The following is an 18233-nucleotide window of genomic DNA, read 5'->3' on the forward strand; positions in this document are numbered from 1 at the left end:
CACTCTCAGACAAAAACTGGTTCATCCCAAAGACAGAACTCCTAACCACGAACTTAACAACGTAGTATATGCTGTACAGTGGAGCGAGGAATGCTCAGACCTCTACATTGGAGAGACCAAACAGCCACTTCATGAACGCATGGGACAACATAGAAGAGCCACCTCCACGGCACAAGACTCAGTGGCCCATCTGCATCTAAAGGACAAAGGTCACTCTTTTGAGGACACCAATGTTCACATTTTGGACAGAGAGGACAGATGGTTTGAAAGAGACCATCTATGTCCACTGTGAATGACCATCTTTGAACAGAGGCGGTGGTTTACGACACCAACTGTCTGCCATCTATAATCCAATTTTGAGATCCTTTCCCAGACGCCTTAACGCCCACTCACATCCTGGACCTTTTGACCTCAGGAAATCGCATGATAGGGTGGGGCTAGTTTTTACAGTGAGTTCACCCAAAACTTTGGCTGACTGCGACTTAAACCCATTTTCACACCTTGACTTGTGTGATTAGGTAATTAGGTGGTATTTTGTCCCTCTTGGGGGGATAGTACTACAGGGCTTAAATCTGGGACTCTCCACCATTTGACATTAGAACTGAAGAAGCTTCTCGGATGAGAGGAGAAACATCTTCAAGTAACTTAAAGATATCCAGACACTTTTCTTTCCAAGCTGTTCTGATAAAATAAAATAACATGTTTTAGACCAGTGGTCCCCAACCCCCAGGCTAAGGACCAGTACCGGTGTGAGAGTCATTTGGCACCGGGCCGCGAGAGCTGAGGCTTGGGTATGAAATTTATGGTTTTCAGGATTCGTTAACTTGGTTTCCCTGGGTCTTTTCCCTGGGTCTTTTCCCGTGTTGTAGTTGTGCGTCTTATTTTGAAAGAAATATTTAACTGTTACCATAGTGACCAGAGAGCTTTAAAGGGCAGAGAGGAGGATGTTACTCTCAATGTTGTTACTCTCAATGTTGTCGATACCTTAAAGGCAGGTCAGTGAAAATATTGTTTGACATTAAACCGGTCCATGGCCCAAAAAAGGTTGGGGACCGCTGTTTTAGAACATAAGGAAGCCTCTAAATTTAGTGAACTTGTCATTTGCAAAGGGGTTTTCCTAGCTGCAGTCTAATAAAAGCAAAATCCACCCAGTCTTCTTTTGGTTGAATGAGCTTCCTGTTTTATGAGGTCAGAAGTATCTCAGCTAAAGCAACATGAATAAAACCCAAAAATGTGTTAATTTAAAAAAGACCAAAGGAAGCAAAATGAATATATACAAAATATATTATTTCCTTAAAGTAAATGAAAATGAAAGTGAGCTCCCATGGTGGAGGTTTGCTCTTATAGTGCTTCATGTTAATGTATGGTGTTATCCTGAGTATAAAGTGATTTCGAGCTGTGCTTTAAAAGGTGCTAGACACTTATTATATAAGTTATTATTATTATTATTGCTGTTATTGTTATTAGTAGTAGTATTGTTATTATTATTGTTATTAAAATTGGAGCTTAAATTAAAATTGATTGACAATGTGCACAAACTTACTGGTCAACTCTAAATATGTTAGTAAGTAAATAAAAAATAACATATTACAAAGATGTACTCACTGATGAAGATGAGGAAGATCAAAGTTTGGTATACAGTCATATTAAGAATCTGGTTTCATCTGACGTCTCGTTTTTCGCTTGCGAACCAGGAACTCCTTACTTCGATTAGTAATGAAACTCTCTTACTCTAATCTCACCCTCAGCAGTACTTTGTACAGTTTTTCCTATACTGCAGCGTATTTTTCTTTGAAAGACAGCTTTTGTTTGATTTCTCAGCAAACCAGACTTCACATAATAATGAGCTATAACATGCTGAGGGAGTTAAAGATCATTCACCAAAATAACTCTCTGTAGAATTCATATGATAAGGAAAAGTCCAGTTTAATCCCTTAAGAAATGTCTTCATGTGTTTCAGGAGCTGATGCACTGATCAAATCTTAATCACCTCTGCAGAAAAAACAAGGCTCAACTTGTAGATTCATGAGAAGGTTACTTTAATGATTTGAGTCATTGTTATAGAAATAACTCCACAGGAAAAGCATCATAGTGGCGTCATTTAAAGTTTGAGCCAAATTTAACTTTTCTAAGAACCATTTTCTTTAACTACCTTAAATACTGTCACTTCCTTTTTTCAAACCTCTGTATGCAATTGTTCTTATATCTTATAAAGCACAGATTAATTTTAAATACCTTCAAACTTTTACAAACATGATTAGAGGAAGTGAAAACATTCCTAGTAAGGCAAGAGTAAATAAAAAAATGTTGTGGGTGAGTTATATTCTAAAAACAAACAAACCAAAGGTCACTTCTGAGGATGTTTATTGTTAGTAAAAAGAAAGTTAATCACAAAATCACCACTGAAAATGATCAATAATAACATTAACTAAGCCTAAACCACAAGTTAAACGTTTTAAGTCAAAACAATTGCATTATAATGAACTTTAATGAGTTTCTTAGACCAGTGATTCCCAAAATGTAGGTCTCACAGGAGTATCATGAATGTAATGCTCGTAAACAGCAAGAGGTCATTTAAGGAAGTGTTTGCTCACAGGGGGTCGTTTGATGGTTGGGGTTTTCTCTGTACCACCTTAAAATATAAAGTGTTTTCAGGTGACTGCTGTTGTGATTTGGTGCTATATAAATGAAATTCAATTGAATTTATTAACTATACACTAAATAATCATGTTATTATGTCCACATTGCTAGGCTGGGCCCCATTTTACCTTAACTGCAATAATTTCAGTCCATAATGACATGATAGCATCACACATTGCTGCAGATTTGTGGGCTTAACATCAACAATGCGACTCTGATTCCAAAACAAAACTTGCTTTACTTCCTAATTAAGCTTCAAACTTGAAGTTGCATTTTCCTTGCACCGCTCCATCAAAGCTTGCTTTGTAAAAACACACGCTACCAATGATGCCTGAAGCAGTAACTGCTTCGGCCCTCTGATTGAATCGCATGACTGGTCCAAATTAGTCGATACTGCTAAGCAACGCAAAATGCTTCGTAACGGCTCATCAGTGCCATGTGAATGTGTGTTTTCGAATGCTGGAGAAAGAAAAACTGCAGAAAAGATGTTGTTTCTCAGTTACAATCTTTGAATCCCCATACCATGTACATAACTACACCCAGCTCTAGTTATACAAGCACAGCTTACCATCGCATCACATCCTCTGTTTCTCCAAGCATGTCGTCTTCCAGCTACTACGTTACATAAGTTTACAGAATCAATTGGCCAGTCAATCCATCTTTACAAAATTGTATTTATATCATTCACACAAACCCTAGTTACACTCAGCACATGATTATTGAGACATTGTTTTGGTGTCTCCTATTTTGCCACTGTCACTTAAACAAAGCTTTGAATGAATGAACCCATTTTCAAAACAACTCATGAAGTGGTCTAATACTGATTGATTGCTTTATTTGCACATCACTACTAGCAAATAAGAAAGAAGCGAAACAACTTCACAACTTCTCATCCAGTGTTGTCATGCATCATGGGGCTGAAGAATGACAACAGGTTTGGGTAGGAACAGACTGACAGGGGCTCACAAAACATAAGAACAGCAGGAGAGGCAGAGAATATATGTAGAAGAGCAGATTAGGGTAGAGTGCACACACCTGGGAGCACAGCTGAACAGCATCAGTCTAACTAGACAGGGGAAGCAGAACTGAACATCATGCACACAATACGTGGGACTATTAAAATAAAACAGGAACTAATGCACACACTGAGACCCAGAATATGACACGTAAACTTAACACAGGAACCAGAAATAAACAGACATGGCGACGTGTCTTACTGGGGGCACAAAAGGACGAAGACAAGACAGAGATGACACTGGGACAGACTGGGCACGAAAAGGGAACTAAGATAATTAAACAAGAACCAAGAACTAGAAATATCTCTAGAAGTAGAAGAGGTATCTCATAATATTTGCAAAGAAATAAATCATATGGTCAGAACAGGCTCAAAATACTGCGTCGGACACCCAGGACCATGACAATGTGTCTCCGGGCAAATGATCCATCACCGTTGGCTTGTGTGGTCTCATTAAACTCATTAAAAGTCAAGGTCCATCTGCAGACAGGATCGTGTGTGTTATTGTGCCTCCATGAGTGTGGAGTAGGTTCAGTCCTTGTCCTTGCAGGTTGCACCAAGAGTAAGATAAGTTCAGCCTTCACATTTGGAGGTTGGAGAACAGTCATCATAAAGAACCATCTGGGGAAAAATGAATAAATAAATAAATTAGCAGAAGCTGTCAATAGACAGCAGATTTTCACTTCAAGTTGTTTTGTTCATATTTTTTTATCTATCTATATCTATATATAGTTTCATATTGTATACATATGTTGATTCTTTTCTCTGTGAAAGCTTTCAAAGTTTATGTGGGTATGCTCTTTGCAGGGCCAATATTTTAACTGCCACAGATTTAGATAGAAATAATTGATTTACAAAACCAGTGGTTCATCATCATTGTCATTTTTATGTTTTTTAATTTAGTTTGCATTTTCTATTTTAAATTCAATTAAGTTTTAATTTCCAGTGCGAGTCAGTTTGTTTGAGTGTGATTAAAAATTAGTTTTAGCTATACGTAACTGTGGTTGCCAGTGACAACGTTATATAAAGGTACTATAAAACATTATATTTTAAAACAACTTCAGAAAAGCATTCAGCTTTTTAAAGAGTTAATTCCTTTAGTTAACAGAAAGTCACTGACTGTGTCTGTCTGTGCATTGTAGTGGGGGTTTCACTGAGCTTTGCTCTTTTTTTGTAGTCAAAAGGCTTAACAAAAGCACAGACTCTAAACCAAAACACCAACATCATGAACAATAAAACCAAAACACTGCAATCACAGAACTGAGCAAGAATGAGGTGACAAAATTCTGATATTACTGGTTTTAACATTACATAAAGATTTTTGATTGACTGTTAATATAATTGCAGATTAGTGAAATTTTCAGTAAAAAGAAAACTTTAAATAGAAACAGAATTCAAATGAATGATTGCTCTTGGACTGAAATAATTTTCTTATGAACATTAACCACAAAGATGACCATCCAGTTAATCACTGCCCTTTTAAAACACGGGGCTGAATTGGTAGCATAATGTTTATTTAACTTTATAGTCTATATGTGTTTTTGAATTCAAAATCCTTGACTGCAGTTTTAGTGGATTTAGCAAACTGTGAAATCACTCCTTTCTTTTTATTAAATAGTACTTTGTTAAATCATTACAGAGAGAATAAACAAAGAGAAGTCACCTCAGTCTGGTTGTGGTCTGAGCTTCTCCTCCTGTTTAAATCTGTAGAAAACACATTACCATTGGCTAATCAGCCATGGGACTGTACCACTGAACTACTGCCCCACCTTTTAATAAATTCTCTTTGAATAAATTGTTCTTAAAGGTGCAGAAAGAATCGTTTGGAGGGTAACTCACCGTTAAAATGAACTGCCCTTTTTTCATAGATGAGCAACAGAACAACAGGCAGAAGAAAAATAACCAATACCACTATTATAACCACAGGCAAGAGGATACCTGAAGGAAAGAAGATGCAATTAAAGGAGCCAGAATAACATCCACTATATACACAGCAGAGTAGGTAAGAAAGGAACTCTGTTCATGTTCATTGGTTGAGAGAAAATCTTGTAAAATGTAGAATAATGAACCTGAACTTGCAAGTGATGTTTTAGGCTGTTTGGTGCTTTCACTGAAGGCTGATAAAGGTAAGGTACTTCCTGAAGTAAAACTCTGTGTTGGTGGTGGTGGTGGTGAAGAGAGATGAGCTGACGAAGAAATAGGTTTCACAGGTGATTTAGTCTTGAAAGTAGTTGAAGCTATGAACAAAGAAACAATTAGAACAACACTTCTTGCTCAAAGCAGTCTGTAACCAAAGAACGTTCACTAATAGTCTAACAACACAGGGGTTTTCAATGTACGATAAACTAAATACACTGAAAATCCTCAGAGACACAAAGGTTTTCATGACTTTCTGTAGAAATTTACCTTCTGTGACAACGATCTCAAAATCCCAGTTTAAAGATAAGCGATCTGAAGGCGTTCTGTCCAAAGAGCACCTGTACCGGCCTGAGTCAGACTTTTCCAGCTTAGTGATGCTCACATAGACAACTGTATAAATGAGAAAAAATCCTTCTATATATTTAATACTATATCTGCCACTCTGGGCTGAATCATCTGTTGTTTCAATGAGAATATTTCCTTTTTCACATTTTTCTTTACAGAAGAGCTTCCTGCTTCCAGACAGAGTAAATGAGCATCCAACTGTGATGGTTCCTCCTTCCACTCCAGTGCGGATGGGAATGACTGCATCGACAACACCCTGCAGAGCTGCTGAAAACACAAAAAATCATTAGTTACTGTCTGTACTGTAAGACAGCACTGCTTTATATTTAAAGATACACATATTGCTTTAATTTTAAACAATTTAAAACATTAAAAACAATTCTGTTTACAGATACTCTACATAAAAACGTGACTCATGATGGCAAAGATGTAGATTGCTGAGAAGTCTTTCAAAATGAATGACACCAAAAGTCACACAACGATTTTTGGATACATTAGTTCTGAAATTAAAAGTTACGAGTAGCTCAAAGTAAAACTCCATTCTGTATTGCGGTTGGCTTACAGAATTACTATAACTTACACTTATGAAAAAGAACGCTTTCACATGACCCTGTTTACTCCTGTGATTCAGTAGCTTGCTGAACCACCATAGCAGTGGTACCCTGAAGTCATTGCTTCTAACATAAAAAGTGTTTGTTTTGGGTTTTTTTTACTTTTTCTGTCTTTCATATCTTTGTGGACAACTTTTGGCCCACTCTTCTTTACAGTGTGGGCTCAGTTCAGTTGAGCCTTACAGGTATTCATTTGTGCAGTGCTCTCTTAAGTCCCACCAAAGCATTTTAATCAGGTTGAGGTCTGGACTTTAACAGGGCCATTGCAATATCTTTATTCTTTTATTCTCCCTCAAAGGGAGGGAGTATCAAAGTCGTTCCTTTTGTTTGTCTGTTTTAGAAATCCATCCATCCATCCATCCATCCATCCATCCATCCATCCATCCATCCATCCATCCATCCATCCATCCATCTTCTTCTGCTTATCTGGGGCCGGGTCGTGGGGGCAGCAGCCTAAGCAGAGAAGCCCAGGCTTCCCTCTCCCCGGCCACCTCCTCCAGCTTGTCGGGTGTTCCCAGGCAAGCCAATAGATATAATCTCTCCAGTGTGTCCTGGGTCTGCCCCGGGGCCTCCTCCTGCTGGGACATGTCTGGAACACCCCACCCAGAGGGGGCGCTCGGGAGGCATCCTTATCAGATGCCCGAACCACCTCAACTGACTCCTTTCGATGTGGAGAAGCAGCAGCTCTACTCTGAGCCCCTCACGGATGGCTGAACTCCTCCCCCCATCTATAAGGGAGAGGCCAGCCACCATTCAGAGGAAGCCCACTTCCGCCGCTTGTATCTGCGATCCTTGTAACGTTCTTTCAGTCACTACCCACAGCTCATGACCATAGGTGAGGGTTGGCAGGTAGATCAACTGGTAAGCTTCGCTTTTACACTCAGCTCTGTCTTCACCACGATAGACTGATTGACCACGATAGAGTGTCCGCTTTACTGCAGTCGCAGCACCAATCCCTCTGTCGATCTCCCGCTCACTTCTCCCGTCACTTGTGACCAAGACCCTGAGATACTTGAACTCCTCCACTTTGGGCAGGAACTCGTCCCTGACCTGGAGTGCGCACTCCACCCTTTTCTGGCTGAGGACCATGGCCTCAGAGTTGGAGTGGCTGATTCTCATTCCCACAGCTTCACTCTTGGCTGCGAACCATTCCAGTGAGAGTTAGAAATCTATCATTCAAATTCTTAAAGATATCATGCTTTGTGTGATGGTAGATACCAACAACAACCCAAGCTGATTTAAAATCGGGTCAAGGTCAAGGTCACACCATTTTGGGGGAGTCTTATTTTTAGGCTTCTGTTGTGACTTTGGTTGTCTGCTTGGGATCATAGTGTTGTTGCGTGACCATCAGCTCATCACAGTGATAGGGGGGATAAGGTAATAGCTAACCCTAAGGCTAAAGCTGATGCTAAAGAGGATGATGAGACAGACAAAGGGTTATGAAACCTCACATTTCAGAATATACATTTTAGTAGCTGTACTTAAATGTGTGCCTATCAATCTCAGGTTATGTTGGCTGATTAGTTTTGTCCTAATCATAATGTGAAGCATCTGATCCACTGATGTCATTTCAGTTGCTGTGTAGAAGAAGCTTAAAAAAGATTCTTCTAACTTATTCACAACAATAAAAGGAGACATTGAAGAGAAGCCTGGAGCCTGTGAAACTGCATCAGTATTAGACAAGCTGCCCACTGTTCATGTCTTTGACCGTGAAATGAGATTTTTGATGTGTTGCTCAATAAGCACAGCTATCAGTTTGTGAACAAGGCTGCAATCAGCAGTTTACTGCCGCACTGTTGTTCCTCTTTAACTTCAGTCTAAAAAAAACAAACATGTTTGTCGTCACCAGCTCTACAAAGCATGTAAAACTATTTACAACACATTTTATGTAGAATGAAAGGTACACTCTGTGAGTAGGTGGGGATGTTTCAAGCTATTTGTTGATTATAGTCGAATAACCCACAGATCACCTATAAATAAATGAATAAAGTAACAGGAAACAAAGAGGTGGATGTACTTACTGAGGAAGATAAAGGAGATCAAAGTGTGGCAGACTTTCATTTTGATGCTTTGATCGTTTGTCGCTACCTCCTTGTCCTTCTTCACTGGCAAACCCGAAGCGTCTTGTTCTTTTTATGTTTGGGTTCTTCTTCTAAACACAGGACACACTCAGCCCTACTCTCCTCCCCATCTCTCTTTACCCCCTGCATTTGATCGTACTAACTGATATAATACAATGAAAGGATAAAAAATTAAAGCCCCATCTAAATGTTCAAATATGTTGAATTCATGTGATGACAAATGATCCAGTATAATTCCTGAAGCGATTTCTTCACAAATTTCAGAACTGGAGTTTTTGGTGTAAATTCAGATCTTCTACTCAGTAAGTATCAGTTTTTTTTAGTAGCAGTGAAAGACTTACTAGAGCTGAAAACCATTAATAACAACCAATTAACTAAAGAAGAACAAGTTAAACATAAAGAAAAAGAAGATAGTGTTTAAATACAGTTTTTGTCATGGATCCTATGTGTTAGCACATCTATACAGAATATAGTGGTGCTTCATAAACAGATGTCAAGTCATGATTCTGTCTAAATCTCTTTATGGAGTTTTGTCTTCTGCTGGGAGTCATTCCACAGCAACATCAGACAAATATACTTCATCAAAAAGTCACCAGATTTTTTGGCAATTTTATACTTCCCTTTTTGACCCATTATCACAGATCAAAATTAAATAAATAAACATAAATAAAAATCCCCTCCATGAATCAGGGTCTGTGTCTCCCACGGATCCCGGGGTGTGTGTGTGTGTTGCCAGGTAGCTTTTGTTCTCTGGTAGGGTCTCCCATGGCAAATTGGTCTGGGTGAAAGACTAGACGAAGGCTCTTATGAGTGTAAGCTCAAGAGAACAGCTCACCCTGCCTGGGATAGGGTTACCGGGGTCCTGCCCAGGAGCCAGGCCTGGGGAGGGTGCCCGGGGGAGAGTCCTTGGTGGCCAGGTGGGACCGGAAGAAAATGGGTGGATGAAAAAAAAAAATCCCCCCAAATAAATACATGAAATTGCTAATTTTTTTTCTTTTTCTGTTGTAACCATCGGTGGATGTTTGCACTCTCAGAGTGCTTCTTGTTTTTTGGGGGGAGGGGGTTTGTTTTCTCCTCAAGTATGTTCTCAGAGTTTGGAAAGCCTGTTTGGAAAGAAGACATACCAATATACCAATGTTTATTATTGCTTTGCAACTTTACAGATCAATTTGATGAGCTGTTATTTAATCCTGATATTTGTGACTACTCCTGCAGCACCCCCAGGTGGCGCCTTTGAATATAAGATGAGCTCTAATTTTGCACCAGAATGAGAGGGAAGAAGAGTCATTTTAATCCAAAAAAAAAGAAAGAAAACATTCATTACTGGCATAAAATGCTTAATCTGTAAAATCTTTATCTTTTAGTAAAGTGAAGAATAAAGAAGCGTTTAAATATGTTGTCTGTTGTATCTATCTGTGTCTGTTGTGACACATTCAGGCCTGAATGCTGGATTATTTGTGCTTTCATGTCTGTTTAAGTGTAAGGTACACTTGGTCTTCATCCCTGCTGGCTGGATCCAGGCTCTGGTATACTGACTCTTCAGGTGGCAACGTCAGAAGATTCTCATAGAGAACAATCTGGAAAATACACAGAATGATAAAAGTAACCCTTTTAAATCAGAAGCTCTTGAGGTTTGAGGTAAACACAAGTGGCACCTTTAAGTGGGGGAACTCCAGGCCTCAAGGGCTGATGTCCTGCAGGTGTCCTTGATCCAACACAGCTGATTCAAATGGCTAAATAACCTCCTCAACATGTCTTGAAGTTCTCCAGAGGCCTGGTAATGAACTAATCATTTGATTCAGGTGTGTTGACTCAGGGTCGTATCTTAAACCTGCAGGCACCGGCCCTTGAGGCCTGGAGTTGCCCATCCCTGATATATAGTGATAATAAGGACTACAATACCCAGAATGGCTCCAGGCATTCTGGGTATTGTAGTGCATAGAATGAGGCAGTAGGAATAGTGGGAATAGTGCCATCATTGTCGTTGTTCTGGCAGTGTAAAAAACTTTGGGGCCAACTCAGTGTACTATAAGTGCTGCTCTATGCTGTTTATAAAAGATGCAAAACAAGATTCCTCCTCCTGCCTTCATTTGTATTCGTCATGTTGACATTATAAACAATATACAGATTCTGTTCACATTACCTCACTCTTTTTATAATTCACGATTTTCTGTTTGTTCAAACCTGAAAACAGGAAAACACAGAAAAGTATTAGACAAACATGAAATATTCTTAGATGTAAGGCTGGTTGGAGACTATACACTCTGTGCACTCCACAAATGTCAGCAGTCAGTCACAGGGTTAAAAATCCACACCTTTAGAATCAACAATCAACTTATCATAAAGGTGCCAAAGAGGTGAAACATAACTCACAAGAGTCCGTAGTCTTCTTTTTGCAGATGAGCTGCACAACAACAAACAACACCAACACCACCATAACTACAGCTATAACCACAGGCCAGAGAAAACCTGCAGAGAGAAAGGAGAAGACCAAAATAGGGGAGAATATAATCTTTGTATAAAAACCACTGTTCTTATATATGTATGTATGTATGTATTTATGTATAGAAAAGAAAACTACCCCTTCATGTTTCTGGATTGAGAGAAATAACTTGTAAAATATATTTCAATGCACCTGAATTTAGAAATGTTATTTCAGGCTGTTTGGAGATTGTTGTGGAAGTTGACAAAGATTGTGGGCCCAATGTTGATGCTGCAAACAAGGACACAATCAGAAACATTACTGATGTAAATAAGTTACACATTCTCCTTTTTTAGAGAGAGGTTAAGGAGCATTTTAATGATGACTAGTAAAAACTCACCTTCTGTCACCATGAGCTGAAAGCTATCAAACAAATATGGATCCAAGTTTCTGTCCAAATAGCACCGGTACAGCCCCGAGTCAGATTTTTCCAGCTGTGTGATGCTCACAGAAAATACTGCATGACGTGTTGGAAACTCTTCTTCTTTGTATGTCATAAAGTATCTGCCGCTTTGAGCTACAACGTTGGCTGTTTCAATGAGAATGTTTCCCCTTTCACATTGGTCCTTACATAAGAGCTTCCACTTTCCAAAGATATAAAATGAACATTCAACTGTGATGTTTCCTCCTTCCACTCCTGTATGCATGGCAATCTTTGCATTGTAAGGAACAGTGTTTCCATCCTGCAGTGCTATGGAAAAGATTAGTAAATCATTACTATCACCTAAATAGATATTCGGGTGTGATGATAATTTGAAGATCAACAAATTGATTCACCAGTAATTCTCTGTACAAATATCCAGATTTCCTAACACCTGAAATACTATATTAACTTTTTTAAGTTTTATCAGCTGTAATTAATATTTATAATCTCTCTATGTTCACCTAGGTTGATTTTCTTGCTTAATTTTATCCTTTAACCATCAACTAAATGCTGATGTTCTTTTCAGTGGATACTGAAGCTGAAGAAGTAGTTACTTGTAAAAGTCTGCTTTGTTTTCACAAGTATTTACTCCTCAGCTCCACCAAGAGGCTAATTCTACATTTATTAACTTTATAAAGTGCTTTGACAAAATTCAAGTAGCACTGTGGGAGTGTTGAGGGTGCTACAGCACCCCCTGTGTAAAGCTAAGATCACTGCATTCCCTGTCAAGTGCAAAAATAAATAAATAAATAAATACACAATGTAATAATTTAATAAAATAAATAAGGGTGTTAAAACACTTAAAATATTATTTGTCTAAGAAATAAATGAGTTGGACAGTTGTGATAAATAAATCAGTAAGGAATAATGATTTTCCAAACATATGGTCATATGATTTTACACGTAGCCTCTTCATCACCATTAACAAGAAATTATGCAAAATGATCTGTCAGCTCATTTTGCATAATTTCTGCCTGGTTCAAATTACCACAGCTGTGATAACGAGTTATCCCAATAGGACAAATATATATATACATATATATATATATATATATTTTTTTTTTTTAACTACAGCTCATGTAAATGGAAGAACAGGAGATTAAGGAATTCCATCCCCCTGTTTATAGAGGCCAAAAATGCATGCAGTTGCTGCTGTGTTTACCCATATCAGTGGCCTCATCCAAGTGAGCATTATTGACAGGCCACCATAATGCAAAAGTGACTCATGCACTACTGTTTGATCAATGTCTTCACAGACATTTTGAACACATCAGTGCCCCTCATGAAGAAATTTATCACCAAGTCACATTATAAGTCACAATATCATAACTGTGCACCCAAATGAAGGTAAGTATTTGGCTAATTATGAGCTGCAACACACCCGTTTAACATTAAGCAGTAGTTCACCACTGCTGCCAAAGGGTGTTTGATTATGTTGTAATATGTTGATTATGTACCTCGACCTCACGACTCTTCCTGTGGCTCTGAATGCACGTTAACATAAAAAAGTTTGGTTTAGAAAATGCGAATATAGCTGGAAAGGGCTCTTTGGTTAACCAGAATAAATGTGTTCCTGATGGTATTTATGAGAAATATGAAAAAGAACTATGTATAGGAGAATGCTTTTTACTTGCAGCAACACATAGTAAAAAATTATTTCAGACTAACATTTACAGAAGACACAACATTTATGTGTAAACTATACTGACAAATACATGAAATGGAAGAAAGAGACAAGTGCTGTCAGAATGATAAAGGTAAATTCTATATAGTGACTAATGAATCTTAAAAATTAAATAAAATAACAAAAAACATTAAAAATAATACAGGTAAGTGTACTTACTGAGGAAGATGAAGCAGATAACAGTGTGACAGACTTTCATATTGAGACTTTATCACTGACTCCGAGAATTTCACTGTCATATCAGAAACTCCTTCTAAATGTTGAAGTTCTTCTTCTAAACAAACACTTGGCCCTAGTCTCCACCCAACTCTTTGCATCATTTCTCTTAATACAGGCACAGCAGGACACTTGATTTCGCTAAGTCACTGTCAAATGACTTTGAAATAAAATTTTTATCGGTATTTTTCCTTATAAAGATATGAAGTATGAAAGGTTTTTTTGTTTAGTTTTTTTAATTATAAGATTAACTGTATGCTCTTTCGTGAACCCGCACAACACCCTTTAAGGTGTTGTAATTACTTTGAAATTTCACAAGAGAAATTGCAGGGAAACAGCTGCTATGAGGAAGCAGGCTGAATGAGTATATCATTTTGAAATTTCTAAAAATGCAAGAACATAAACATGCTGGTGGCAGAAATGCATTTTTGTTTTCAAAAAAAGAGGGGGAAAGGACATTTTTCTCTTCCAGGTGCTGGCTGTTTTTTCATTTGTTTGTTTGTAATAGAAATGAATACCTAAATTTAAAAATGTGCATTCTGAAACTAGACGAAAAAGTAGCTGATATAAGCGCATCTGAAGGGCTATTATTTTGAAATCCAAAATTCCATAAAGTAACACTGAGTGTGTACCCTGTCATCTACTTTTCCACTGGTCTGTGGAAACAAAAACTTTCCTTCCAATAGCATTCAGAATTCACACACAAACAAGATCATGGTAGCGATTTCACAAGGCTATTATTATGAAATCCAAAATCAGACTGACGTGTGATATTGACTGAGTAACAACGTGAGGGCGTATCCAGTTGATCTACATATAAACTGGTCTGTGGAAACAGGAAGTTTCCTTATCACAGCCTTCTAGTTTCAGAGAAAAATTGCTCATATACGAAATTTCTGAGGGCTTTCTCTTTGAAATTCAAATTCATGTTTTTTTTATAAACAAAATATGATATTGGCACACTAAAGGATTTTCTTTTTACCACACAAATAAAAAATTAAGTGTTATTTAAAATCATCTCACCTATGGTCACGAGCTGTGGGTAGTGACTGAAAGAACGAGATCACGGATACAAGCGGCAGAAATGAACTTCCTCCGAAGGGTGGCTGGCCTCTCCCTTATATAGATAGATAGGGTGAGACAGGGTGATAGGGTGAGGACTTCAGCCATCCAGGAGGCCCCAGGGCAGATCCAGGACACACTGGAGACATTACATCAAGACATTACAAGCTGGAGGAGGTGGCTGAGGAGATGGAGGTCCTGGCTTAGGCCGCTGCCCCCGCGACCGATAAGCAGAAGAAGATGGATGGATGGAAAGATGTACTAAAAAGACTAAACAGACTACAGTACTCACTGAGAAAGAACATAAATGGTTATGGCAAACAGACTGTAGGGTCAAAGTCTGGGTAACAGCTTATGGTGGAGGCAGTATGATGGTGTGGGTGGCATCTCCCTCACTGGAAAAAAAAAGGCTGGTCATCATTGAAGTCAATCTCAATGCAGAGAGATATCAAGATGAGATTCTCCAACAGTCTGGGACTAAACTCTATCCTTCAAGAGGACAAGGCTTGCTCCCACAGAGCGAGGTTTATCAGAGACTACCTCTAAAATCTGGAAATGGAGAGGATGGGATGGCCTGTCTGCAGTCCTGACCTCAAGCCTATTGAACGCTGGGATCAGCTTGGCATGATGTTCGTGACCAACACAACCACATTGGCTGACTCGCAAGGATACACACATTGGATGAACAAGTAGTGGGTGTAGCTGCACACAGATTATAAACAGCAGACGCATCACGTATCAGTGTCCAGCTGAGCAGCTGCAGCTTCTTTTTCAGCAACTGAAAGCACAAAAGAAGCAGATAAGTGTCTTTTGTCCATTAGGATTAAATTCAGAATGAATGGCCGCCATGTTCTGTTCTTCTGCTTCTCTGCAGGTGAGGACTGATTAGTGTTTGTCTCTTTAATAATGCAAAACAACAATTTTCCTGTTATTTTTCAACAGTGTTTACAACTTCACATCTAGATGGACAAATTGAGGATTACTGACAGTCTTACCGTTATTCCCTGTTATTCGACACACAAATGTTTATTGGATAATTAACAGAAAAGACAAACTCTCTGTACATTTAAGATCCAGTTCTTTGTCTTATACAAAAATCTTGCAGCTGTACTTGCTTTGTACAAGAGTTTATATAGAAATAAGGAACCACCAAGCTGTCTGAACAGGAGCCGACTGAGAAATCATCTCCAGGTTATTCTCCCGCTTGTCTATTTAGTAGACTACATATTGTAGTTATGGCTACAATATGTAATAATACATATGATATATGTACTACATGTTGTCGTAGGTAGTACATAAATCAGTTGACACCAAGTACTGTACTCAGACCACTTAACCACCTGCAGTATTTAAGTGATATGATATGAATATCATAGGAAAAAAAAAAAAAGATCTTTTCAACTTTTTAGCGTCTGAGTCTGAACAAACCAAAAAAATCAGTAGCAACTTGGATACTTTATTTGAGTGAGAAAGCATTGCATTGTGTTTAAACAACACAGCTCCTTTTTTATGCTTTAACTTGAAAAGTTCAATAGGTAAACTCGCTACAGTATTTAATGAAAAGTATTACCACAGGGGGGCAGTGTTTTTACAGGTTTTAGTCTGGCAGCAGCAGTGGATTCAGCTCTGTTCTTCTGTACTGTTATTTTCATGAATGACTTTCCAACTAATCTAATGTTTCTGTGCTCTTCTAGCTAACAAAATAAGTACAACTGTGAAATGATTTCTGATCAAAAGTTGAGCTTAAAGTAGCTTTAGGAATTATAGAACAGCTCATGTTGGGCAGATTTTATGTGGTATTAGTTTACTTTAAAAAAAAAATTCATCCAAAACCTACATTAAATTAATAAAATGAAGAGATATGGTGCTATGTGGAATGACAGAGCTTGGTCACTGTCTTAAATAGAGACTACCTGTATGAAGAAAAGTGTTTATTCAACACCAAATCTTGCAGGTCTTCGTCAAAATGCAAACCACACCTTTTCAGCTTCCTAATTTCGTGCTTCGTCTCTCATAGTTTACACACTGATTGTCATATTTACTGCGGTTTGTGCTACAATGGTTATCATTGTGGTGCTGGTGGTTTTACTACTGCTGTTTTATAAATGGAAGTCGAAGGTGGAAACTGCTGGTGAGTTACCTGCTCAGGATTTTTTTTGTTTGTTTGTTTATTTAAATATACGCACTGGGGATGGGAATTGATAAGATAAATTCTCATTGGCTCATTGTCACCTTGATCTCTAATCAGCATATCAAAGACATTACATTCATGCAAATGAATTACATGCTACTTAGTCAAATGTTTGTGAATGTTGGCGGTACTGGCCGTCTCCGTTGTGATTGGTGTTGAATTCATTGATCAAAAAAAGTAAAGTAAAAAAGTTATTACACATATTACACACAACACTTTTCTTAAAAGTAATTGAGTACTTTATATAATTACACCCAGGAGAAAGACATTCATTATACTACTTGTTACATTAATTTCATGTCAACAATACAACCCTACAGGCTACAGCCCCGCACACCAACACAAACCAGCATAAAGAGACTTTAAAGTGATCGTCACGGTGATTCTACTGCAGAAACATAAACAGGTAGAAACGGAGGCTGCAGCCTAACTGCTCATCAGTTTGTTACATGTTAAAGTGGCTTTACCGGAAATGACAGCTCACTGTATCATGTATCATGGAGCTTGGGTCAGCATTTACTACTATGCTTTAACATCACTCTGGGTTCTTGACTAGCTTAGGCTTAGCATGCTGTCTGTGCAGGTGCTTGCTAAGAGCCGAAGTTGTGTTAACAGTATAATGCAGTTGTTTCTGTCTTGGAGCATTGTCCACTTTACCATTTGTGCAACAAAAATAAACGTAATGTCCATAGTAGGGTTGCCAACTGTCCGGCTTAGTCCCTTATAAAATGTCCCGCATATTTACCGGTACCTGCAATGTCCCTTTCTGACCAACAGATGGCACTGTGATAAATACCAAATCTGATTTGATCGTGATTATATCAGATAAGCACTTGTGTCCACTCAGTGATGGCCCATGACGCACCCCAGATGTAAGGTGTTATATGTGATTCGTAAAAATACGGTGATGTTTGGTCTGCGTAGCATAATAACATGGGTCATTAAAGCCTGTATTTACAGTATTTTAATCATTTTTCTTTCTTGCATATTTTTCAAAGGAAAGGCCCATGTGATTTCTGTCATCATTTACTGTATTTTTCTTCATGTTTTTAGATGAGGTATCAATTACACTGAATACCAACTTTATTGCAGACTTCTCCCACAACTCCACCTAGTGCTTCCTGCAGAAGTTCTCTGATGACTCTGCAATAGTCGGCCTCATCACTGATGGGGACGACAAGGAGTACAGAGGACTGACTCAAAACTTTGTGGACTGGTGCCAGCTGAACTACCTCCAGATCAACGCCAGTAAAACCAAGGAGCTGGTGGTAGACTTCCGCAGGCACAAACATCCTCCACTGCAACCACTGAACATCCAAGGTGTCAGGGTCCTGGGTCTCCTG

The 18233-nt window shown here is 38.5% G+C and overlaps 2 protein-coding genes across 4 annotated transcripts; both read right to left on the reverse strand.

Annotated features, from left to right (window-relative positions):
- Positions 1-2611: 2611 nt before the first annotated feature.
- Positions 2612-9098, reverse strand: LOC120435363. 3 transcript variants are annotated; one of them, XM_039604827.1, is made up of 7 exons: positions 8772-9098; positions 6284-6403; positions 6062-6184; positions 5725-5892; positions 5495-5593; positions 5319-5359; positions 2612-4276 (listed from the first exon to the last, which is right to left on the reverse strand). In XM_039604827.1, exons 1-7 carry the CDS (start codon positions 8809-8811, stop codon positions 4229-4231), a joined length of 639 nt encoding a protein of 212 aa, XP_039460761.1. In that variant the 5' UTR covers positions 8812-9098; the 3' UTR covers positions 2612-4228. The 3 variants fall into 3 exon arrangements, with proteins under 3 accessions (XP_039460761.1, XP_039460760.1, XP_039460759.1); XM_039604826.1 differs by having other exon boundaries at positions 5725-5841; positions 6062-6403; XM_039604825.1 differs by having other exon boundaries at positions 6062-6403.
- A 395-nt stretch (positions 9099-9493) lies between these two features.
- On the reverse strand, positions 9494-13729 carry LOC120435364. The gene is made up of 6 exons (XM_039604830.1): positions 13581-13729; positions 11654-12004; positions 11467-11544; positions 11205-11300; positions 10975-11015; positions 9494-10408 (listed from the first exon to the last, which is right to left on the reverse strand). Exons 1-6 carry the CDS (start codon positions 13618-13620, stop codon positions 10295-10297), a joined length of 720 nt encoding a protein of 239 aa, XP_039460764.1. The 5' UTR covers positions 13621-13729; the 3' UTR covers positions 9494-10294.
- Positions 13730-18233: the final 4504 nt, after the last annotated feature.

This window comes from Oreochromis aureus, linkage group 20, assembly GCF_013358895.1.
Source record: "Oreochromis aureus strain Israel breed Guangdong linkage group 20, ZZ_aureus, whole genome shotgun sequence".
NCBI lineage: Eukaryota > Metazoa > Chordata > Actinopteri > Cichliformes > Cichlidae > Oreochromis > Oreochromis aureus.